At 34.5% G+C, this 26,339-nt stretch overlaps 1 protein-coding gene across 1 annotated transcript in view; it reads right to left on the bottom strand.

The window, feature by feature from the left end:
• The window catches only part of LOC150097580 (inositol-tetrakisphosphate 1-kinase-like), a 255,498-nt gene that overhangs the window by 39,273 nt on the left and 189,886 nt on the right, over positions 1–26,339 (bottom strand). Inside the window, exons 8-9 of the mRNA XM_090406952.1 lie at positions 23,811–24,013; positions 19,597–19,765 (exon numbers count right to left, since the gene is read on the bottom strand). Coding sequence (XP_090263078.1) covers positions 19,597–19,765; positions 23,811–24,013 — 372 coding nt within the window. The remainder of the gene's footprint in view (positions 1–19,596; positions 19,766–23,810; positions 24,014–26,339) is intronic.

Below are 26,339 nucleotides of genomic sequence, written 5' to 3'. Positions count from 1 at the left end.
TTGGGAGGAACTGATTAAACAGGATTTGAAGTTTTCTTTTCTTTTAGTTTCATCATTTTTTTTAGTACATTTAAAGCTCTATTTTATTAAGATTTTTATTAGACCTAATTTTTGTTGATGGTGATGGAATGAGCATGCCTGTAATTACCTGCCTGTGTGGGTTTCTTTTCTGTAGAACTCTAATGATAATCCTCCAGTGATATTTTTGTTGATATGGATGTCTATGAATGGTAATTTTCCATCATTTTGTACTCCTAATGTGAATTTGATTTTCAGATGGCAATTATCCAGGAAATACACAAAATCTCCAAGGTCTTTGTGAATATATTTTCAAATGATAAAGATATCAACATATCTCCAAACATGTGGTTTTAACGTTGCCTGTGCTATAGCTACTTCCTCAAATTTTTCCATGCATAAGTTGGCGATGTGATATTATATCACAGTGTGATATAAGAAGAAGTGATATATCATAGCTTCTTAAAACTGTCTTTCTCTAGATCTGTGATATATCACAGCTTCAGAGAAAGATTCTTTAAGAAGTTAACACAACAATATGAAATCATTATACTTAAAGCAGACAAAAGGGATTCGACAGTTATTTTAAATAGTGTAGACTATAACACCAAGATCGCCTCCATGTTATCAGACTCTTCCATGTTTCTGAAATGGACCATGATCCCACCTGATCGATGATCCCCCCAGTACTTTTGAATTTACAGATCTGAATCAAACAACTGAAATCAAGACATCCAATCACTATTATATGGCATGCCTAAAATATATAAGATGGACATGCCCCTCTATCCAACAGTTGATGACAGAAGCTCTCCAATATATCTTCTATCTATTTAACCTCCTCAGGTTACATATCAGACTTACTGAAAAACTCTATGCATTTTGTACATAAACTTTCAAACATTCAAATTTCCCCATAAGGCATACTAGCTAGTTTAGACACAGTTTCATTATTTACCAACTGTCTCTGTGGAAGAATCAATAGAGATCTACAAAGACCTATTTCCTCCTTACATCACATATCTCTTCCATCATTTCCTCAAATCATTCATTCTTTACTTGGAAAGAAAAATTTTACTATCAAATATATGGTCTGGCAATGAGCTCACCTTTATTTGCTCCTATTGGCAACTTATACATGGAAAAATTTGAGGATGTAGCTATATCACAGGTGATCTTAAAAAAAAAACACGTTTTGTAGAGATGTATCAATGACAGCTTTATCATTTGAAAATATGTTCACAAAGCCTCAAAGATTTTGTATATTTCCTGGATAATTCTATCTATCTATATGTTCACTTTTTATACAATGAAGCCTGTGATGAATTCATCACTAAAAAACACACGTACTAACCACAGTGATAAGTTTTAATAAGTAAATATTTCATCCCAAGTATCTTGAGACATCCTCAGTACAGCAATTCAAACAATACTAGGAATAACATACAGTTAGGGCGCATGATTACAATGGAATCTCAATATGCGTGCAGTAACGTGTTATAGAAGTAAATTAAAATATAACTGGGGAAAAAAAAAAACTATAACACATTACTTCTATAACACGTTACTGCATGCATATCGAGATTCCATTGTAATCATGCACCCTAACCGGATGTTATTCCTAGTACTGAATTTGAATTACTGTACTGAGGAGGTCCCAAGATACTTGGGATGAAATATTAAAACTTATCACTGTGGTTACGTGTGTTTTTTAGTGATATATGTTCATTAGGCATCCACAGATGCCGTATGGTCACTCCGATGCTCGGTGATGTGCCACACCAGGCCTTGCCATGTAGTCCTGGTGTTTGCTTTTCTGGAGACCTCAACTCTCTGAAGGTCACCACACACACACACACACCATCCATCTCATTGATGGTCCACCCCTTCCTCTTTTTTTTCTTGGATAATTTCCATCTGAAATCAAATTTACATTAAGAGTGCAAAAAGATGGAAAATTGCCATTCATATCAACAAAAACACTGCTGGATGATTATCATTAGAGTTCTGCTGAAAAAAAATCCACACAGGCATGCTCATTCTATCACCCTCAACAAAAATCAGGTCTAATCGAAACATTAAAAAAATAGAGCTTTAAATATATTAAAAAAATGAAACTAAAAAGAAAAGAACTTCAAATCCTATTTAATCAGTTCCTCCAAAATAGCTACTCGAAAAAGGTACTAAAGAAACTTATTTTCTGATGAACCATCGCATGATAACTCAGAAATTAATTACAAAGGCATGTGGGTTCCATACATTAATAATGCATGAAGAAAAATAGACCAATTATTAAAAATCAGTCAATATCAGTACAGCATTCAAACCAGTTAACACCTTACAAACTTTCCTATGTCCCCCTAAAGACAAAATTCCGTTTTACAAACATCCTGGAATATATAAGACTCCATGTTCTTATGGAAAAATGTATGGGTCAAACTGGAAGAAGTTTCTAAATCTGTAACGAAGGTATACTAGAATCCGTTTTCTTGTGGAAAGATATAAATAGATCATACTGAGAGAAGTTTCAAAATTCATAAAGAACACAAATGATTTTGAAAACAAAAGGGAAGAAAAAAGTGGACTCGCAGCGCACATCTTCAAAGAATGTCAATTGGCAAGCATTCTCCATGTTTTACTTATAAGAGAATTACTTCAACAGATTGTTCAAGGAGTAATCCAAGATCATTCACTCTAAAGGAACACTAAATAGAAATCAAGGAATAATCTTATGTGCCATTTGGAAACCATTAATATGTGTAACATCTCCTATGCCAGCAATCACAGAGTTTTTACACAATAATGTAGAGGCTGCATGTAACATGCCTAATGATCATGTGATTAAACTATCATTCCATTCTTTTCAATTCATAGAAACAGAGGCTGTTTGGAAACATTTAGTTTATCAGTTTCTTACAAATGTTAAATAGCTTCCTGAAGATGCTGTCAACTATACAAACAGCAAAATGTGTCTACTAAATAAATCTAGTGTTGATAAAAAACATCTATGAGTCAAAACCTGTTTATTTATTATTCATTGTTTCTTACATTCCTTACAGCATATGTATAGATCTTGCACTATTTTTTTTGAATGTTGATTCTCATTCACGTAAGGTTTATCATAAACCTATAGTACATTTATACTGTGGGTGGGCAAAAGAATTTTTTTCCCTATTTCGGTTGATTTCACATTTTTTTTTTAACCAGAAATGCTCTAGTGACCAAACATGGAACTTTTTCATGTTTCGTCAAGCCACTTCAGGCCTCCAATAAGTGGGTCACTGTCTCACACTATGCAAAGAATTTCATCTCTCACCTAAATCTAGATAAAGCCTTAAACAATACTCCTTCATGATGAAGTGTGTTGCTTTTATAAGCAGCACACTTTACATATATTATGTAAAGTGTGCTGATTTCATTCGGTGCAGATTTTGCTATAATGTCATTTGTAATTATGTATTACATATGAGGAGAAGCTGGAAAGTTTTGATAAACACCTAGAACAAAAATTATATTAAAGCAACTGATATAGCCACAAGAAAGAACATGTCTATTTTTTGTTCTAGATGTTTATCAGACTTTCCAGTCCCCTTCTTGTGTGTGTGTGGGGGGGGGGGGGGGGGGGGTTGAAAAGTTCTGATCACTTCTGGGTCTTTCCGTTGGTGAGACCTCAATAAATGTCAAGGCCAGTCTGGGCAGTGGCCCTTTCTTAATGTACAGCATTATACATGTCCATAAGGATATATGCGTTGCATTAATGGATACTAAGGCAACTGATGTGAAGTTATAGCCACTACATACAAGTAGTCCAGTCGTGAAGGTACTTCACGTACAAACTTTGTTTGCTTACACTTGGATAAAGGATGAAACCAAGAATATAATTTCTTGGCACCTTTAATTTATAAGAGGACAGGATTTTTAATCTGAAAGATTAAGAACCCTGAACGATTTCAAATACATTAGATTAAAAATAATCAATACTTGAGGTAGAAAAAGCCATCAAAAACTTGATATGTGTGAAGGCAGCTGGAGTAGATGAGATCCAACCAGAAATGCTCAAAATACAGAAGTATAAAAGTTTTGCAGTGGCTACACTGCATATTTCAGAGGACTGCATAGTTGAATGTGACAATTACAGAGGAATTTCTCTATTAAGTGTTCCAGGTAATATTGATGCAAGCATACTTGAAAAGAGGCTGGGAAAATTTGTGGAAGAAAAACTGGAAGAACAAGCTGGGTTCAAGGCAAATAGAGGTTGTCAAGATCCGATTTTCGCTTTAAGACAAATAGTTCAAAAACTGTGGGAATATGACAAGGGATCTGTGCGTAAGTTTTGTAGATCTAGGAAAGGCACACAATAAGGTGACCACAAGGAAAAGTTTTTAAAAAAAATTCAGTTTTATAGGATAAATGGAACATTATACAGGGTAATGGATAGTCTACATTTACATTCTGAAAGGAATGAATACATAAGATGGTTTGATGTAAAATCAGGTGTATGACAAGAATGCACATTATCTCTACTATCATTAATCATTTATATGGATCACATTTAAAAAAAATAATAATGCATTAAACATGATATTAGAATTGGAGATATCAAACTTAATTCTGCTTTATGCAGGTATTGTACTCCTAAACACAACGGATGCAATTCTTCCAGATTCTCTAACTAAACTGAATAACTGCTGTGACAAATTAAATTGAATAACACCTGTATAAACTAAACAAACTAAATTGAATAACAACTGTATAAAAATAAATTACAATTTACTTCAGAATGCATGAAAATCAGTAATAAATTAAAAAAAAAAGTAGGCAAGAACATAGAAAACTTTAGCTGCATTTTGAGAGACAGAGAGCCTATAGAAAGATGGCATGTTACATCTGGAAATAGACAACAGAATAAGCAAAACTGGTATGGTAGGAAGCCATCTGAATAAATTTATATGGAATAAGAGAGAAATTAGCCAAAACACTAGGCTAGCAGTATATAATACAGTGTTCAAACCAGTTTTAAGTTATCTGAGAGTTGGGAGAAATAAAGCACTTAAACATTAGAGACTACAGATATGAGAGTTCTTAGAAAATTTCAAGGCCTGAACAGATGGCATCAATGCCAGAATCAGATTAAAAATGAAGACATTAGGAAGGAACTTGACATTGTTTGCATTCAAGAATGTGTAAGCAGAGCTAATCTAAGGTGGTATAGTCACTTAAATAGAATGGGAGAGGAAACAGCAAAACAGTTTATTAAGATTATTACATGTTTCAATTAAACAGATTGAATACCTGATGTGTATCCTGAAGGGTAAATATCAAGAAATTGATAAAAATCATCTAGAATTAAGTGGAGATGAACTAGGTTTAATCATTTAATATATCTAGGCTGCCTAGATATATTACTTCATGCTAGTGTAAAAATATATTGTTGGTTATTTTTTTTTTATGTTATCAATTAAATCTTATAATTAATTCTTGTTTGGCTTTGAAAAATCTGCTAATTTTGTTATTTACTTATATGTTATGTTTTGCCCCTTGTCTAATCTTAATTCTTGGTATTCAAATTTATGGCTGCTACTAATAAATTGCTCGAGTGTGCAAAATTCTGATAACAAAGGCAGTGCCTCAGGCTAAAGCCAGATTCTTTGTTAGATTACTAGTGCTCAATCTGATTAAAAATTTTGGAAATTTATTTGTTTAAGCTGTGCCACCAGGATAAGAGAATTTTCTTTATCCAAGATTAAAACACTCAGTATGGCACACAATCCTTAATTCTCTATCTTATTCCTATACTATAATCATATACGTTTCTCACTTTGCAGTCGTGACTATATCAAAATACATACGCATAGGTTCTGTTTATGAGCAGTGCATTGAATTTAGTGATCAGCAAGTTATTTGTTTGACAAGAAAAGAATTTATTCATTACTAAGAAAAAGAGATATACAATTGTCATTCAATAATTTCAACTGAATCTAGCATATAGGGTCTATTAAGCAACTCGATATAATATATACACTCCTGTCCCTTAACTAATCTTGAAATTTTCAGGGACCACGTGCCTAGAAACTTACCCCTTAAAACTATAGCTAATTTTAAATTATCACCACATAAAACTCAGGTTCAGCAATTATCTATTAACATCAGATTCTAGTATTACGCTCTATAACTTAGGCTATGATCTCTAGCACAGAGTAATTGATCTCATCTCATCTAATGGTATAATTCCTAAAGTCCTGCATTTCTACATAAAGTACAATTCCAGTTAATTTTCTTTCACCGTCACAAAATCTTACTTGGTAGCAAAATCGGGATCTCTCTGGCTTTTTCTTGGAAAACATCTTTTGAATTCCTGTGGCTCGTAATTTCACATCAGTTTCTTCCTAGACAAGTTTCTTTTGCTGCTACATTCCTCTGGCCTTTGCTTCTTGTATGTAAATCTGGGAATACGGTCACGATTCATTGCCTACGATCCTTGCGAAGCTCAGCTGCCGTTGTCCGACCTCGTATTTCCGTATAATCTCCCCGGGTTAAGTTGACTTCATTGCCATACGGAGTCCTAAATCTCATGTCAGAATTCTACTTGACCACATAACTGCACTCGGACACTCCACTCCACTCATCGACTCTCCGGAAACAACAGGAAAAAAAAGACCCTTTTCGGCGTCGTAAATCTCTATATATCCGGCTCCGATGACCTTCCCACTCTTACATCATCATCCACTTGGCACCTCGATACTCTGCACCCAATACTGTTGCTTGTAATTGCATTTCCATGGGAAACCCCTATGTAACGTTGACCTTTGCATTCATGTTAGCCTCAGGTCACTAATTAATCCTCTTATTTTGTCTGGAACTTTAGCTTGACCTTGGTATACTTATGCACAATTCACCACATATACAATTTCCTATTTTTCTTATATAAAAGACTCGATAATACAATATTCAAAATTTTAAAGGAAAAGATATTAATGTTATTTCATTTACACTCAATTTCTCTTTTTAACAGACAAGTATTTTAGCAGAATTTTTTGATACTTGTTAAATCTGAACGATAAGTATTATATTACTATAATTCCTTCTATTCAAGGTTTAACACTAGGATATATTTTTGAGAATAAATGTGTCTTTGAAACACTTCTTTTACTTTAGTGAAATAACCAATTTGTGGAGACCCATATGTTGGTACTTAAGCAGGAAACACTCACTGATATATTTTTGGTACATTTAACAAAATGAATCATGCCTAATGCAGTCTTATCACTTGCATATGAAAAACTCTGCCATTGCTAGATGGATTTTATTTAAATCTGGTATTTTAAATCATTATTAAAATTTTTTGAGCCATCTCAGTTTTGGTTTAAGTTGGATCATTTTAGGTGGCAAAATTAAGATGATTCAAAATGATATAGCATAACCACTCCATTCTGGATGAGTGCAATGAAATAAAATTTGATATTCCAGATCTCTACCAAAATTATTCAAGATATCTCAATTTTGATTTCAATTAGCAAACAATTCAAAATGAAGAAGAAAGTATATTAAAAGTTCTTGGCAAGTAAGTCAGCTTGTGTTTTGAAAGAATACAGAGAAAAATGTAAAAAATAAAGCACTGTGTAAAACTTGCTAAACAAGTCATAGGAAGACGTGTAAGAACATAGAAAATAAATATCAGGAAGGCAGCAAAACATTCAGGTCTCTACCAAAATTATTCAAGATATCTCAATTTTGATTTCAATTAGCAAACAATTCAAAATGAAGAAGAAAGTATATTAAAAGTTCTTGGCAAGTAAGTCAGCTTGTGTTTTGAAAGAATACAGAGAAAAATGTAAAAAATAAAGCACTGTGTAAAACTTGCTAAACAAGTCATAGGAAGACGTGTAAGAACATAGAAAATAAATATCAGGAAGGCAGCAAAACATTCAGGAGGCTAATGAAAAACTTTAGAAATGGAAAAAGAATATTGTAAACGGAATAAGAGATAAAGGTAACATGAAAAACTGAAGTTAAAGATATTCCAGATGTCTGGAGTAATTACTTTGAAAGATTACTAAACAAAACAAGTAATGACAGCATGATAGGTAGAAAACATTCAAGAGAAATGCAATCAAGGGTATGTATCAGTACTTGAGATAGGAAAAACCATCAAAAATCTGAAAAGGTAGCTAGCTGTGGGTAGGTGGTAATTGAGCAGAAATTCTCAAATATGGAGATATAAATTTTTAGTGGCTATACCGCATTATTCAGAATGCCTGGTCAGAGGGTCAAATTTCAGATGATTTTTGAGTAGAACTCACAATATACTAATCTCTAAAAAGGGGAAATAAAATTAAATGCAAAAAAATACAGAGGAATTTTCCTACTAATTGTTCCTGGTAACATTTATACAAGCAGACTTTAGAAAAGTCTAAGAAAAATTGTGAAAGAGAAGCTTGGAGAAGAACAAACAAGGTTCAGGACAAACAGAGGATGTCAGTGTAAGGAGATTAATCTCTGTAAAGATTGTTTTTATACTTCGAGTGTTTATTATTACAGAAGGGTTCAATTCCAATTGGTGCAAAGACTTTTAACTGTTTCTTTTAGAATCCAGAAATATTTTTGCATTAAAAAATCTCTAAAGTGTAGATTTATTTTAGAAGTTCTTGGATCCAGTATTTTGTAGTTATGTAATTTTATTTAAAGTGTATATATTGTTTTAGTTTTACTAAATGTGTGTATTTTTGTTTTTGGCTTGAGTCAGTGATTTTCTGGATTCTAAAAGAAACAGTTAAAAGTCTTTGCACCAATTGGAATTGAACCCTTCTAATAATAAACACTCGAAATATAAAAACAATCTTTACAGAGATTAATCTCCTTACGCTGACATCCTCTGTTTGTCCTGAACCTTGTTTGTTCTTCTCCAAGCTTCTCTTTCACAATTTTTCTTAGACTTTTCTCAAGTCTGCTTTTATAAATGTTACCAGGAACACTTAGTAGGAAAATTCCTCTGTATTTTTTTGCATTTAATTTTATTTCCCCTTTTTAGAGATTAGTATATTGTGAGTTCTACTCAAAAATCATCTGAAATTTGACCCTCTGACCAGGCATTCTGAATAATGCAGTGTAGCCACTAAAAATTTATATCTCCATATTTGAGAATTTCTGGTCAATTACCACCTACCCACAGCTAGCTGCCTTTTCACATTTCAGATTTTTGATGGTTTTTCCTATCTCCAGTACTGATACATATCCTTGATTGCATTTCTCTTGAATGTTTTCTACCTATCATGCTGTCATTACTTGTTTTGTTTAGTAATCTTTCAAGTAGATTTATTTTAGAAGTCCTTGGATTCAGTATTTTGTAGTTATGTAATTTTATTTAAAGTGTATATATTGTTTTAGTTTTACTAAATGTGTGTATTTTTGTTTATGGTCTTGAGTCAGTGATTTTCTGGATTCTAAAAGAAACAGTAAAAAGTCATTGCACCAATTGGAATTGAACCCTTGTATCAAGGTAATGAGAAAAACAAGCGCGAGCTAATGGAAGTTTAAGAACACAGACCGGAGAAATTTTGTTCTTATGAAAGTTTATTAGTTTTATATGACAGTCGGAAGAATATTAATAGAAGATTCCGAAAAGGAATCGTAGAACTGCGAGTCTTTACAGTGGAGGAGTTGAGACTGTCAACAAGTATTTAATAAATAAAAGGAGATATTGCAGTCAACATTCTAATTGAATATTCAAGCAAACGCTGTTTGGAAATTTTCATCTGTCTTAAGGATACTGAATCTATTCATTATATTTACTGAAAAAGGCGATAGAAATTAGCTCAACTTAGATATGTTGTTTACAGAGTAGTAGAAGACTTTTTTTCCTCCAGTATAAAAATTAGTATATTATTCTATTATTGGATTGTTTAACATATACTTAATCACCTCTACCAGACTAAACATCTTGTTTTCACAATAACAAAAATGTTCCTAGTCGGTTCTTTGTTAGGCCTTTTCCAAAAATATTAACATTTCCTTCTTTTTCATGGGATCCATTTTTATCACCTGTATGTTGTACTATAGAATATTATTCCTCACGAGGTAAGAAGTAAAAATACTTCTTACCTCTTGCAGTTCAATTTGATGCACAATTTACTAATTTTTATACTGGAGAAAAAAAAAAGTCTTCTACTGCTCTATAAACAATCTAAGTTGAGCTAATTTCCATCGCCTTTTCCAGTAAAAATAATGAATAGATTCGGTATCCTTAAGACAGAGGAAATTTTCCAATCAGCGTTTGCTTGAACATTAAATTAGAATATTGACTGCAATATCTTCTTTTATTTATTAAATACTTGTTGACAGTCTCAACTCCTCCAGTTTAAAGACTCACAGTTCTACAATTGATTTTTGGAATCTTTTATTAATATTCTTCCGACTGTCATATAAAACTTATAAACTTACATAAGAACAAAATTTCTCCAGTCTGTGTTCTTAAACTTCCATTAGCTCGCTCTTGTTTTTCTCATTACCTTGATACCGAACGCTCTCTCTCTCTCTCTGTCAGCTGTCACTCAACCATCAAACTATTTGGCAAGCATGAACACTCCATGAAAGTGGCAATAGTATAATTGCTGACTCATCTCTGTTAGCATAATGAGAATGTCTTTATAAAACACAACACTTGATAATTTTAAACTACAATAAAAGGATTGAAAGTAACATCATCAAATTCTTGCCATGTACTCTCAAGCGGTGTACAGGATACGATAGTACTACATGAAAAAAATTACATCATTACTAACTTCCTATCTACAATTTTCCTCCAAATCAGTCTGCTACGTGTCAGACTGATTTGGAGGAAAGACTGCAACATTATCAGATCTTATATTTTTATCATCTAAGGCACTTTGTACCGTATCAATCCACCTATATCTTGGTCTTCCTCTGGGTCGTTTTGCTGCCAACCTACCTGAGAACACTTGTTTTGCTAATCTTTCTTTGCCCATTCTGTTTAAGTGACCATACCACCTGAGATTAGCTCTGCTAACGCATTCCTGGGTGCTGACAATGTCAAGTTCTTCCCAAATATCCTCGTTTTTAATATGATATTGCCATTGATGCCATCTGTTAACAGTATAATCTTTTTCAGGAGTACTCATATCTGCGGTCTCTAGTCTTTGGTCAAGTGTTTTACTTCTGACTCAGCTCTCAGATCCATAAGGTTTGAACACTGTCTTGTATACAGCTAATTTAGCGTTCTGACTAATTTCTCTCGTATTTATGAATTTATTCAATTGACTTCCCAATATACCAGCTTTGCTGATTCTGTTGTCTATTTCTATATTTAATTTACCATCTTCAGTAAAAATCATGCCTAAGTAGCTGAAATGTTTTACTTGTTCCACAGGTTCTCCATTCACAACACAGTTGACATTTTCAACAATTCTGACTATTTTCATTGTCTTTGTCTTTTTATTTCTGACCTTTATACCATATCTATTACAACAGTTATTCAATTTAGTCAGAGAATCTTGCAGACTTGTAGCGGATTTATTTAGAAGTATAACATCGTCCGCATAAAGCAAAGAACACCAATTTTGAAATCATGTTTAATACCACTTTGCTTCATAATGTGATCCATATAGATAATGAATAACAGAGGGGATAACGTACATCCTTGTCTCACACCAGATTTAACATTAAACCATCTTCCTGTACTTCCTTCAATTCTAACTGCTGACTAATTTACAACTCAAATAAAGATGAAGTATTGCTTGATATAATGCCCCATTGACACCATATAACTGTAGCGTATTGAATAGCTTCTCTCTTGGCAACGTGTCATATGCCTTTTCCAAATCAACAAAACTTATATACAGATCTTTGTTATATTCCCATGCTTTCTCGACTATTTGTCGTAGAGTGAAGATCTGATCCTGACAGCCTCTATTTGGCCTGAATCCAGCTTGTTCTTCACCAAGCTTTTCTTCCACAATTCTTCTCAATCGTTTCTCAAGTATACTTGCATAGATCTTGCCAGGAACACTCAGTAGGGAAACACCTCTGTAATTCTCACATTCAGTTTTATTTCCCTTTTTATATATGGGCACTATTAGAGCTCTACTCTAATCATCGGGAATTCATCCCACTGTCCAGGCTTTCTGAACTATGCAGTGCAGCCACTGTAAGACTCTTATACCACCACCATACTTCAGCATTTCTGATCGAATATCATCTACTCCTGCTGCGTTTCCACATTTCAAACCTTTGATGGCTTTTTCTACTTCAAGTATGGATATGTATTCCTGACTGCATGCCTGGTCAGTGTTTTTTTACCACTGTGCTATCACTGCTTGTTTCATTTAGCAATTTCTCGAAGTAATTACTCCATACTTCAAGGATATCTTTTTCTCCCATTTTCATATCACCTTTATCATCTCTAATTCCTTTTACAGCACTCTTTCCTCTATTCCTAAGCTTCTTCAACAACCTCCAGAATATTTTGCCACCTTCTTCATATTTATTTTCTATATTCTTGCCAAAGTCCTCCCATGACTTTTGTTTAGCTAGTTTTACACAGTGTTTAGCATTCTTGCATTTGTCTCTGTATTCTCTAAGAGCACAAGCTAACTTATTTGCCAGGAACTTTTGATATGCTTTCTTCTTTTTTCTTCACTGCCAATTTAACTTCCTGTGTCCACCATGGAGTTCCACTTTTTCTATCCTTGCAGACAACTTCACCACATGCCTCTCTAGCTGAATCAATCAGGGCTTTCTTCAAGGCTTGCCACTGAATCTCCAAGGTTTGGTTTTTGTTCTCAAACTCTTTCATTTTTTCTTCAATAATCTTTGTGTCCTTTAGTCTACAGTTCACATCTGAGAGCTGCTCAACTTTTACTCACTTTAAAACATTCTTACATGTTATTCTTTTCAATGTGAAATTCAATTTTATCCAGCTCAAGACTAAATAGTGATCACTTCCAATTTCAAATCCTCTGTACACTCTGGATTCCTGCACCAGGGAGATAACATCACTATCAACAATAACATAGTCAATGAGACTTTTCTTATTCCTTGCCTCTTCTCTCCATGTGAATTTGTGTACATTTTTATTTTAACATGGTGTTAGTAATAACCAGTCCATGTCCTGAGCAGAAATCCAACAGATATTTGCCATTATTATTAGCTTTGCTCTTTTCTCCAAATTTTCCCAAAATATTTTTGTATGTCTCACAATCATTTCCTACTCTGCTATTTAGATCCCCAACAAGGACCAACTTTTCCTTTTTCATTGTGTCAATTGCTTTTTCTAAAGCATCGAAAAATTCCTCCACTTCTACCTTAGTAGAACCTTCTGTGGGACCATAGGCACAAATAAGTCTCATTGTCCAGTTCCCTATTCTCATATTTGCTCAAATTACTCTACTTGAGAATGACTGCCATTCAAGAAGATTTGCCTTGTATTTTGTGTTCAATACTATGGCTACTCCTTTTCCTTGATTGTCATTGCCTGAATATAACATTTTGTATTTATTGCTCAGAAACATCTCACCAGTTTTTGCCTTTTTTGTTTCAGTCACCCCTATTATATCGATCTTGTACCGATTTAATTCCTCAGCTAGCTCCATTTCTTTGCCATTCAGGCTTCTTATGTTGATAGTACCAATCTTTAACTCTGGTGATGTTGAGTTGGGGTAGGTTTTCAGATTTGTTCCAGTAGCTGACTTTTCGCTGTTCACCCTGGTTCGCTGGCGAAAACAACGGGGGCCTTGTTTAGCCAGGCGACGCCCCAGCCGGCATGAAATTTTGTCATGTTGTACCATCATTTTTTATTTTCGTTTAACCAATAAGAATACAATTTGGTCGGCTAAATCCCAAATTGCCAGCCCATCCTCGTTCATTCAGTATCAAAGTAGATACCCAGTGAGGATTAAACATTAGGTCAGAAGCCCCTGCCCGTTCTCTGCATTCCTTTAACAGCTATGTGGAGGTCTCCTCTCAGTTATACAGCTTTGACACTTATGCCCTTGAAAGTAACATAACTATCAAAATCTAGTAAGTACATCAATTTCTCAAATGCTTTTCATTTCATTTTGAGAATAATAATAATATCATTATTGGAGTCTTAAGGCTGTCAAAGCTGTATAATGTCAAAGCTTAAGGCTGTCAAAACTGTCAAAGCTGTATAACTGAGAGGAGACCTCCACATAGCCTTTAAAGGAATGCACAGAACCGACCAGGGCTTCTGACCTAATGTCCAATCCTCACCTTCTCGTGGTGCACCCTGTTGGGTATCTATTTGGATACTAAATGACCGAGGATGGGCTGGCAATTTGGGATTTAGCCGACCAATTGTATTCTTATTGGTTAAACCAAAATAAAAAATGATGGTACAACATGACAAAATTTCATGCCGTCTGGGGTGTCGCCCGGTTAAACAAGGCCCCCGTTGTTTTCGCCAGGGAACCAGGGCGAACAGCGAAAAGTCAGCTACTGGAACGAATCTGAAAACAAACCCCAAATCAACATCACCAGAGTTAAAGATCGGTACTATCAACATAAGAAGCCTGAATGGCAAAGAAATGGAGCCAGCTGAGGAATTAGATAAGTATCAGTTCGACATAATAGGGGTGACTGAAATAAAAAAGACCAAAACTGGTGAGATCTTTCTGAACAAGAAATATAAAATGTTATATTCAGGTGACAATCAAGGAAAAGGAGTAGCCATAGTATTCAACACAAAATACGAGGCAAATCTTAAATAGCAATCAGTCACAAGTAGAGTAATGTGGGCAAATATGAGAATGGGGAACTGGACAATGAGACTTATTTGTGCCTATCGTCCCACAGAAGGTTCTACTAAGGTAGAAGTGGAGGAATTTTTCGATGCTTTAGAAAAAGCAACTGACACAATGAAAAAGGAAAAGTTGGTCCTTGTTGGGGATCTAAATAGCAAAGTAGGAAATGATTGTGAGACATACAAAAATATTTTGGGAAAATTTGGAGAAAGAGCAAAGCTAATAATAATGACAAATATCTGATGGATTTCTGCTCAGTACATGGACTGGTTATTACTAACACCATGTTCCAACATAAAAATGTGCACAAATTCACATGGAGAGAAGAGGCTAGGAATAAGAAAAGTCTCATTGACTATGTTATTGTCGATAATGATGTTTTCTCCCTGGTGCAGGACACCAGAGTGTACAGAGAATTTGAAATTGGAAGTGATCACTATTTAGTCTTGAGCAGGATAAAATTGAATTTCATATTGAAAAGAATAACATGTAAGAAAGTTTTAAAGCGAATAAAAGTTGAGCAGCTCTCAGATGTAAACTGTAGACTAAAATACAGAAATATTATTGAAAAGAAAATGAAAGAGTTTGAGAACAGGAATCAAACCTTGGAGATTCAGTGGCAAACTCTGAAGGAAACATTGATTGATTCTGCCAAAGAGGCATGTGGTGAGGTTGTGTGCAAAGATAAAAAAATCAGAACTCCCTGGTGGACACAGGATGTTAAAGAGGCAGTGAAGGAAAAGAAGAAAGCAAATCAAAAGTTCCTGTCAAATAAGTCAGCTTGTGCTCTTAGAGAATACAGAGACAAATGCAAGAATGCTAAACACTGTGTAAAACTAGCTAAACAAAAGTCATGGAAGGACTTTGGGCAAAAATATAGAAAATAAATATGAAGAAGGTGGCAAAATATTCTGGAGGTTGTTGAAAAAGCTTAGGAATGGAGAAAAGAGTACTGTAAAAGGAGTTAGAGATGATAAAGGTGACATGAAAATGGGAGAAAAAGATATCCTTGAAGTATGGAGTAATTACTTTGAAAAACTGCTAAATGAAACAAGCAGTGATGAGCACAGTGGTAAAAAACACTGATCAGGCATGCAGTCAGGAATAGGTATCCATACTTCAAGTAGAAAAAGCCATCAAAGGCTTGAAATGTGGAAAGGCAGCAGGAGTAGATGATATTCGACCAGAAATGCTGAAGTATGGTGGTATAAGAGTCTTACAGTGGCTGCACTGCATAGTTCAGAAAGCCTGGACAGAGGGACGAATTCCCGATGATTGGAGTAGAGCTCTCATAGTACCATATAAAAAGGGAAATAAAACTGAATGTGAGAATTACAGAGGTATTTCCCTACTGAGTGTTCCTGGCAAGATCTATGCAAGTATACTTGAGAAACGGTTCAGAAGAATTGTGGAAGAAAAGCTTGGTGAAGAACAAGCTGGATTCGGGCCAAATAGAGGCTGTCAGGATCAGATCTTCACTTTACGCCAAATAGTCGAGAAAGCATGGGAATATAACAAAGATCTGTATTTAAGTTTTGTCGATTTGGAGAAGGCATATGATAAGGTGCCAAGAGAGAAGCTATTCAATACGCTGCAGTTATATGGTGTCAATGGGGCATTATATCAAGCAATACTTAGTCTTTATCTGAGTTGTAAGTCAGCAGTTAGAATTGAAGAAAGTATAGGAAGATGGTTTAATGTTAAATCTAGTGTGAGACAAGGATTTACATTATCTCCTCTGTTATTCATTATCTATATGGATCTATATGGATATCTATATTATGAAGGAAAGTGGTATTAAAAATGATATCGAAATTGGAGATGTTAATCTCAGCTCTTTGCTTTATTCAGACAATGTTATACTTCTAAATAAATCCGCTAGAAGTCTGCAAGATTTCCTGACTAAATTGAATAGCTGTTGTAATAGATATGGAATGAAGGTCAGCAATAAAAAGACAAAGACAATGAAAATAGGCAGAATCATTGAAAATGTCAACCGTGTTGTGAATGGAGAATCTGTGGAACAAGTAAAACATTTCAGCTACTTAGGTATGATTTTTACTCAAGATGGTAAATTAAATATAGAAATAGACAACAGAATCAGCAAAGCTGGTGTGGTGGGAAGTCAATTGAATAAATTCATATGGAATAAGAGAGAAATTAGTCGGAACACTAAATTAGCTGTATACAAGACAGTGTTCAAACCAGTTTTAACTTATGGATCTGAGAGCTGGGTCAGAAGTAAAACACTTGACCAAAGACTAGAGACCACAGATATGAGAGTCCTGGGAAAGATTATAGGCGTGAACAGATGGCATCAATGGCAATATCATATTAAAAACGAGGATATTAGGAAAGAACTTGACATTGTCAGCATTCAGGAATGCGTTAGCAGAGCTAATCTCAAGTGGTATGATCACTTAAACAGAATAGGAGAGAAAGATTAGCAAAACAAGCGTTCTCTGCCAGGTTGGCAGCAAAACAACGACCCAGAGGAAGACCAAGATATAGGTGGATTGATACGGTACAAAGTGCCTTAGACAATAGAAATATAAGATCTGATAATGTTGGAGTCTTGACAAGTAACAGACTGATTTGGAGGAAAATTGTAGATAGGAAGTTAGTAGTGATGTAATTTTTTTATGTAGTACTATCATATCCTGTACACCCCCTTGAGGGTACATGGCAGGAATTTGATGATGATAATATCAATAACGGGTACATCACAAGTGCTAATATACATGTTATGAAACCAAAACTAATAATATACTAATAGAGAAATAATTGTAAAATGATTCAAAATTATAAATTATGATTATTTTTACATCATGATCAGATTTTTACTTTAAGAAAATTAGCTGAAAAATCATGGGAACATAATAAAGATCTATTTAGGTGTTGTAAATCTGGAAAAGGCATATGACAAAGTGCTAAGAGAAAAGCTGTTCAAAACGCTATAACTATATGGTGTAAATGAGACATTATACTGAGCAATATAAGTCTACATTTACATTGTAAGTCAGCAGTTAGAACTGAAGCAGATACAGGAAGATGGTTTGATGTTAAATCAGGCGTGAGACAAGGGTATACATTATCTCCACTGTCTACACAGTTAGCCTAGTGGCTATGCGCTTCGCACCAATAGGTTTGAGGAAGGAGTGTCCTAGATTCGATTCCTGTCGACGACGTGAGGAGCTTAACGATCTTCCTCAGCCATAGCCAAGTTAGCTTGTCTTGGGCACGGACGGAAGGGTTTTTCCCCCAGTTTATCTGGGGTTTTTCATTCCACAAGCAGGCAAACCATCCCCATGAACACACACGGATACAGTCAGGAATACTTAAGACAATCCCTCCAGCAATAGGTCTGAATTGTCAGCTATGCCGGTCGTCCCAAGCCCGGATAAAAATGGGGGGGGGGGGGGATTAAGGTGGTGCCATACCTCTCCGTAAAAGGGCTCACGGCCATTGAATCACCATATGAAATGAAATATCTCCACTGTTAATCATCATATGGATCATATTATGAAGGAAAGTGGCATATCAAAATCGAAGATGTTAATCTCAGCTCTTTACTTTATATGCAGATGTTATACTTCTAAATAAATCCAGTACAAGTGTATAGGATTCCCTGACTAAATTGAATAACTGATGTAATAAATTTTTTTACATTAAAATCAGCATTTAAAAGACAATGCAAATAGGCAGAAACATTGAAAACATCGATTGCATCCTGAATGAAGATCCTATAGAACAAGTAAAATCTGGAAATAGACAACAGAATAAGTCAAGCTGGTAGAAAGTCAGCTGAATAAATTTATATATAATTTACAGAGAAATTAGACTTCAGACAAAACGCTGAAGTAGTTCTGTATACAAAAGCTGTGTTCAAATCAGTTTTAACTTATGGATTTGGGAAATGGAGACCCAGAAATTTATCTGGGGACAACAGATAAAGTTCTGAGAAAGATTAGGGGAGTGAGCAGACAACATTAATAGCAGTATCATATTAAAATGAGAATGTTAGGAACGAACTTGACAGTGTTAGCATTCAAGAATGTGTTAGCAGAGTTATTCTCTTGTGGTATGTATGGTAACTTAAACAGAATGGGAGAGGAATGGTTATCAAAAACAAGCATTTCTGCTAGGATGGCATATCTACAGGAAGACCAACATCTAGTTTCATTGATACGTTATGAAGTGCTTAGAAGACCAAAATATAAGATCTGATAATATTGGAGTTTTGAGAGATGATATTAATTTAGAGATTAATTTTCTATCGATAATTAATTGTTGCTGGGAAGTTGGCAATAATGTAATGTTTTCATGTAGTACTATCACATAGCAGGTATTGGATGATGATGAATTCAAAATGATAGCAATAATTTTGCTATCATTTTGATAATAATGCTTCCTTCACTGGATTGTCCTTTACCACTTATTCAGAATTTGCTGAAGCTTGCTATTAATATTGTTCAGGTAACTGAAATTAAGTTTGGCTATTTTTTAGCAGAAAAGTGATTTGAAGCCATACCAAATTTTATTAATTACATAAATGACAATAAATAAACTATTTGCATTAATAAGCAAAATATACAGCTCTTCGAAGTTCAATTGTTGCAATAACAAATATTGCCATATAAGAATGCTATGTGAAATGCACTGTGACTGAATTTTTTTCTTTTTCTTTTTTTATAAATATAAGATTAACAGAAATATCAGTATAGAAAAAACTAAATTAGAAAGAAATGCAAAACAGCTTATATATATATTCTTTTTTACAGAAATAATTCCAAAAGTTTCTTACCAGGAAAAGTATTCATGTCAATAATAGCATAATTGCCTGTCTTGTTATCTATAATAACATCAATGCCAAAGAGAGCTAATCCAAGTTGATCACGGATAACACTGACAATGTTGTCAAGTCTATCTTTCTCTGGTTTTACAGTAGGAGTTTTTGGTTCACACTTATCAAGCTATAAAAATCATATCAGTTTTGATTAAACATTAGTAACATAATAAACTGTAAGACAGCTAATTACTTTTACTTGCACATAGGATATATATAGTACATCCCTTTTAGTATGAACTAATAATAATGTAACATTTTTAAAAAATGAATGCCTCACAGGTTTTTTATTTTATTTTATTTTTCGAATTGGGATACAGGTGAGAGTTGGGAAAGAAGTTCAAACATTTTTCTTGAAGATTTGGAGATTGTATTTGTTTGGAAAATTTCATGAGACAAACTGTTCATGAGGAAAACAGAGAACAGAAGTATACAAAATGAAAGAGAGAGATGAAAAGTGGGTGTGGTGCAGTGGCAGCCAGCAAAAATTTTAAGTGGGGGTGCTGCATATACAAAATAAGAAAAATAATTCATTATTTCCTAACAGTAACCAATTTATTAATAAATAAATTTACATTAAAAAAAAAACACTTTATTAAAAATATTTCACCCTTACCACGAACACACACCAATAATAAAAGTCTCGTACACAGAAATAACATGCACAAGCATACAATTTATCTGTAGAGACACTGCTCCATGAGCAGTATCGAATTCACTTGTTACGTGCAGCGACAAGTGCAACTGAATATTGGAGAGTCTAGCCGCAATTGGCCAAACGGGATAATTCTGACACTATGTTAGATCACAGTGCATTTGTTTTTTCATGTAACGATAATTTTTCATGTAACAATAATTGAGAAAATATAATTCTTTTCATATTTTCAACAGTGATATTCATCATAATTCAGCCTTGCATCTATAATAAATAAATAATTATATGTTATTTTAGCAGAATAAAATAAGATTTACCAAAAATATTTCACCCTCACCACGAACACACACCAATAATAAAAGTTTCATATATGGAAATAATGCACGCAAGCATAAATTTATCTGTAGCAACACTGCTCCACAAGCAGTGTCAGATTCACTTGTTACATGCAGTGACAAGTGCAAATGAATATTGGCAAGTCTAGCTGCGATTGGCCAATAATGTGATAATTCTGAAACTGTGTTAGATCGCAATGCACCTGTTTCGTAATCTAGAGCATTAATCGAACGATTCCAATTATTAACTATTCGATCAATGTCAAAACATAAACTGTAACCTTTAACATGTTGTATTGCATTTATATAATGTTGTCAGCATTGTTATTATTTATAAACACAAACAAAACTTAATTTTTTCGTTTTTTCCTTGGGGGTGCTGCAGTGTTGCAGTGCTTATGTACAAGCTGCCACTGGTGTGGTGTGCTTGCAGCTGCACTGTAAAGGGATGCTCTTTTAACATGCCTAATAGAAAATATAGTAATAATGGTTATAAGTACAGTGGAACAGTGCATCTGTGAGATTGAGGACAAGTGAGTTGTGAGGGAGGAATTATTCATGAACAGCCAAATTGCTTTCTACTGGACAGTATCAAAAATTTTTTTTATGGAAGTTTAAGGTGCACTGCTCCAATCAGCAGTATTCTAAGCATGTGCAGATTTGGGATTTGTATAGTAAAGTAGATGAGTACATGAAAAGTAGCATCTCGAATGAAAGAGAATGCACTGAGATTTTTAGAGACCAAGGAAGCTACAGAGGTGATGCATTTGCACCAGGATTGGCTGGAGGTCAATGTCAGTCCAAGGAAGAGATCTCATTCAATCTGGTAATGAGGGTAAGAATAGGTAAGCTGACATCCCGTTATATGAGAGAAAAGGCAATACTACATTTTGATGGAACTGAAGGTGACTAGGCTGTCCTCACTCTACTCAAGGATGATATGGAAATCTGTGTTTAAGACAATGGTTGCAGATGATCTTGAAGCTTGGGATGAGCACTGAACAGCCTGTCAAATGGGTAGAATGAATAAGATGGGTCAAATAAGTTGAGCTCTCATTCATCACTAATCCTGTATTATCATCAACAAAGCAGTGGGTAAGATCAGTGGTAACAGAAGAGAGCCCTGAAGCACTCCTGTTGGTGTTAAAGCTCAGTAATGGGAGCCATCCACCATAACATTCAGTGATGTGACCAGAGAGAGAGAGAGAAAAAATGCTAGATACTCAATTATAGATGACAGCAGGTAGACCGAAGGATGGCAATCTGCTTAGTAGTCCTTGATGTTAGATGTGATCAAAAGCTCTAGAAATGTCAAAAGCAACAGCACGTTTCTCTGAACCTTTTCATGGCATGTATCCAGCAGTAAGTGACATAAGCTAAGACAGTGTTTCTCAATGTGGGGCATATGCCCCACATGGGTGCAATTTGAATATTTTGGGGGGCAATTAGAAAATGTATATATTTATATTATACTTTTTCAGAACTTGGCTGATTATTATGATGGGGGGGGGGAGCATCAAAATCTTTGAGACGTTGAGGTGGGGCATGATCCAAAAATCTTTGAGAAGCACTGGGCTAAGAGGTCAGCTATGGATCTTGATTGGCAGAATCCATAATGGTAGTCATTGATTAACCAGTGGGCCTTTAGGTAGTGGAGAAGTTCACTATTGTGGAGAAGAATGAGGTGATGGCGACTGATTGGTAGCATGACAGTAAATATCTGCTTTTTTTTTCTTTTTTTTTTTTTACATTTTACAAAACATGACCTTTTTTCCAAAAACATCAATTTGGTGCTTGGTCAAGTGATACATAATGCAGTCCAATTGGTACTTTCATACCACTTACACTACATTCTACTACCACTGACTGAAATAAATGCCAGAGCAATAGGAACGAGTGATAAACAATAGCATGTTTCAATTTTTAGTTTTCTAACTTTGTGTGTGTGTGTGTGTGTGTGTGTGTGTGTGTGTGTGTGTGTGTGTGTGTGGAAACCTTAAGAGGGCACATAAACAGATTTCCCATCAGATATCTAATGGGAACTGATCAGATAATCTGACCATGTGTAGATGAAATCCAAATAAAACTGGACATAAAATCGATTTGATATTGGCAGGGAACCAGACTGATTATTTGAAGAGAACAAAGAAATTAGACTGATTGGGCTATATTTAAGCATCATATATCTAACAGAACAGTAGCTATCTCAGCTCTGTGTCAGTGTGACCAGTGCTCTGTGTCAGTTCAGAGTTCAGCTCCCTTTGTTATTTATACTGTTTGGATAATTTTTGTAGTAAATTGTAGATAATTTTAAAAATAGGAAAACAGTTTTCTGAGGATTTCACAAAATGAAATATAAATTCTTGTGGAGAGTAAAAGATAAGGAATACTGAGTGATGATATATGAGAAACTGCAAATATTTTGTGAAATAAAAAAGCCCTAATTAATTCACTGTTATTTAATGCTATTTATAGATTAAGATGAACCCAAAGAATTAATTAGCTCAGCTTCTGATTGAATCAGACCTTTCAGCTATGTTTTGTATATGGCCTGTCATTTGTCCATCAAGTTTGTCAATCCCTCCCCAACCACACACACACACGTCATTAGCTCATACTTTGCTAGTAAACCAACTAGTGCACAAGCTTTCCAATTTTGGAAAGCTTGTGCAACAGGCTTTGTGTCAGGAAAGAACAAATTCAACTATTCACCAACAAACGTTGCTCAATAATGACAAAACCAGCTAGTTTGCTGAGAAGTCAAATATCTCATCAGATATTTGAAGATCAAATTGAACTGCAGGTAGAAAGAATGATCACGTCTGAAATGAAATCTCATGGTGGAGTACTTAATATGTTTCCTCCACACATTTCAGAAAATTTGTAGTGTTATATACATACAGTGTGAGAAATAAAATGAATACAAAATATAAGATATTGCAAACATATATATAACACTGTGCTAAAGTCAAACAGCAATCAGCCACTTACATCTCAAGTGATGCTACTGAGGGAAATGAGATATCTAGTGCTGCTGATTCTTCAATTATATCTCATATGCCATAAGCTTTTTGAGTTATCAGCATCATTGGGGATGCAAGTTGCTGATTGCTGTTCGCCTTATATTTGATAAATATCCTAAGTTTAAGAAAAGGTTTTCTAACTTTTTTTTAATTCTTTGCCATATTAGTCAGTCTAGTTGTCCAAGCAGATAGCAAACCTGCTCTCCAATCAACAGGCATCAGTTTGAATCCTGAGACACTGGCTAAGTTTATGTAGATGTCTAAATTAGTTGGGAGATGAATTTCATTGCTTGGTGTCAGACTAATGCCTGGAGACTTGGAGGCTTGAAAAACCTTCCTGTTTGGTATATAAAGCAGATTTTCTATATTATAAAAACAAAACAAAAAAATAATAATAATAAAAAGCTTTAACTTTATTATTATTAGTATTATGCATTATAGGTTTATATTGTAATTCAAAATTTCAAGATTTCTCTTGTTTATAAATCCTAATACTAATCAAACAGGATTTCTCTTGTTTATAAATGATCTACTTGCAATCACCACTAATCTCCTGAGTGGAGAGTACTATTGTCAGCAAAGCTGATAATAGTACTCTCCACTCATCTTACTCATTCAACAAACCATGCAATACTGACATCCCAGGCTACAAAATCATCTACAGCCAGTGCCCTAAACATTAATCTTCATACTATCCTTAAATGGGATGAGGATAACCTTGTCACCAAAACACAGTCTTGTCTTTTCTCTTGCAAAAGAGATGTCAGTTCACCTTCCTTTATCCTCAGTAACACACACAAATCACCAGACAAGATCAGATCTCTCTGTTTGGACTAATGTTTACCTCCAGTCTCTTAGGAGAGATCACATCAATAGCCTCCTCAGCATTCTAGATATTAGGCATTCTCTTTCATTCAAAAGGATATTTTACACTCAAAAAACTATATACAAATCCTAAATCCACCCGTGTCTAGAATACTGCTCACATGTTTGGGGTGATGCACCTAAAAATTCCCTTAAAATCCTTGATGCTGTCTGGGGGTGAGCAATTAGGCTCATTGATAATCCCTCTCTTACAGATTCACTTCAACCTCTCTCTCACAGATGAAGTATTCCAGCAATGTGTCTATTTATTATTTGGTCACTGCTCCAGTGAACTGGCAACTATCATTACTTCACTTTCAGTTCCACCTGTTAATACAAGAGGAGCAGCTGCCCAGCATCCCTTTACTGTGCAAATGCAAACACACCAAACTTCCTTCTCCTCTTCCTCTTGTATTTCCCTTCACCTGTCCTCTGGAACAGCCTTCTTCATGAAGTATTCCCAAACAATTACAACTTGCAGCTCTTCAAAAGAAAATATCAATAAACTTCTATCCCAGTCCTCATCTGCATCCCACATACATCACTGGTGTGCTTATAGGACTCTTATCTCTCGTGTATGGAAACAATATAAAAAAACAAATAAATTTAGGTAGTAATTATTATCTCTAGACATGTTTTTGCCATTAAATATCAACATATTTAATAGAGAAAGTAACTAAATAATCCCATGAGCTACTTGGCCACTTTTGCAACATACCCTCTGAACTTCAACTCCATCATAATGCTAATTATGGATATAGACCATATTGGTCTGTTGTCTGAGGCATTCGCAATCTCTTTCCAACTGGTTATATTTTATTATTTGTTTAGGATATTGGGTATTGGCCATTTGGTTTATATGTTCCATTCAATTTTGTTTGTAATTATTTAGTTTTTCTTCTATTGATTTTATTTTTAGTTCTCTTAAAATATCTTCGTTCCTTTTTTGGTCTAATAATGTGTATTTTACAGTTCTTTTCATGAATGTAATTTCACTTTTTTTATTCTTTGTTTGCCCAAATTTCGCTGCCATATAATAATGTAGGAACTGCTAAAATATTGTATATTTTGAAGCATGTTTCTTTTTGTACAATAATTGGATTGAGTGTTCTATTTAGTAGGCTTATAATCTGTAAAAATTTTGAAGCTTTTAATTTTATGTCTTTTTTTTCTCCTTCATATGATATTTCACATCCAAGATAACTGAAAGTATTTATCTGTTCTATTATTTTATTATTAATAACTATTTTACTTCTAACTGGAGTTTGTCCACAAAATGCCATTGTTTTAGTTTTATTTATAGAGATTTTCTACAGAAGAATTCTACAGAGAATGAAAACACAGACATCTTTATTGCAAGAAATGATCCAGAGAAAGATGAGACTGGCCGGACATGTATTGAGGGGATCAAGATAGAAGACACTAACAGTTTTAAAAGGAAAGATTATGGGAAGAGGATCAAAAGGTAAAAAAAGAAGGACATGGTTTGATGATATAAGATCATGGATGGGATCATGTGACTATGCTAAAACAAAAAGAAGAGCTGCCAACAGAGTCTGGAAGGACATGGTGCTGCCCCCCCTTGCATTGAGGAAGCTGTATGATGATGATAGATATTTTCATTCCAAACTGTTCTACTTAAACTTCAACTCTTTATCTATTAATACCCCAAAATTCCTAGCCTCATCAATTTCCTGGAGTGTATTTCCAGGAATATAAGTACACAGATCATACTCTTTTCAGCTAAAATGAAAAATTACACTTTTCCACACTAACCTGTAAGCCTATGTAAAAGTGAACTGATAGTAGGGGATGATTTATCAC

Source organism: Typopeltis vanoorti, chromosome 17 (genome assembly GCF_054136105.1).
Source record: "Typopeltis vanoorti isolate ZY-2024b chromosome 17, IOZ_Tvanoo_1.0, whole genome shotgun sequence".
NCBI lineage: Eukaryota > Metazoa > Arthropoda > Arachnida > Uropygi > Thelyphonidae > Typopeltis > Typopeltis vanoorti.
Note: the sequence above shows the minus strand (reverse complement) of the source record. Positions and strands in the feature narration are given on the sequence as shown.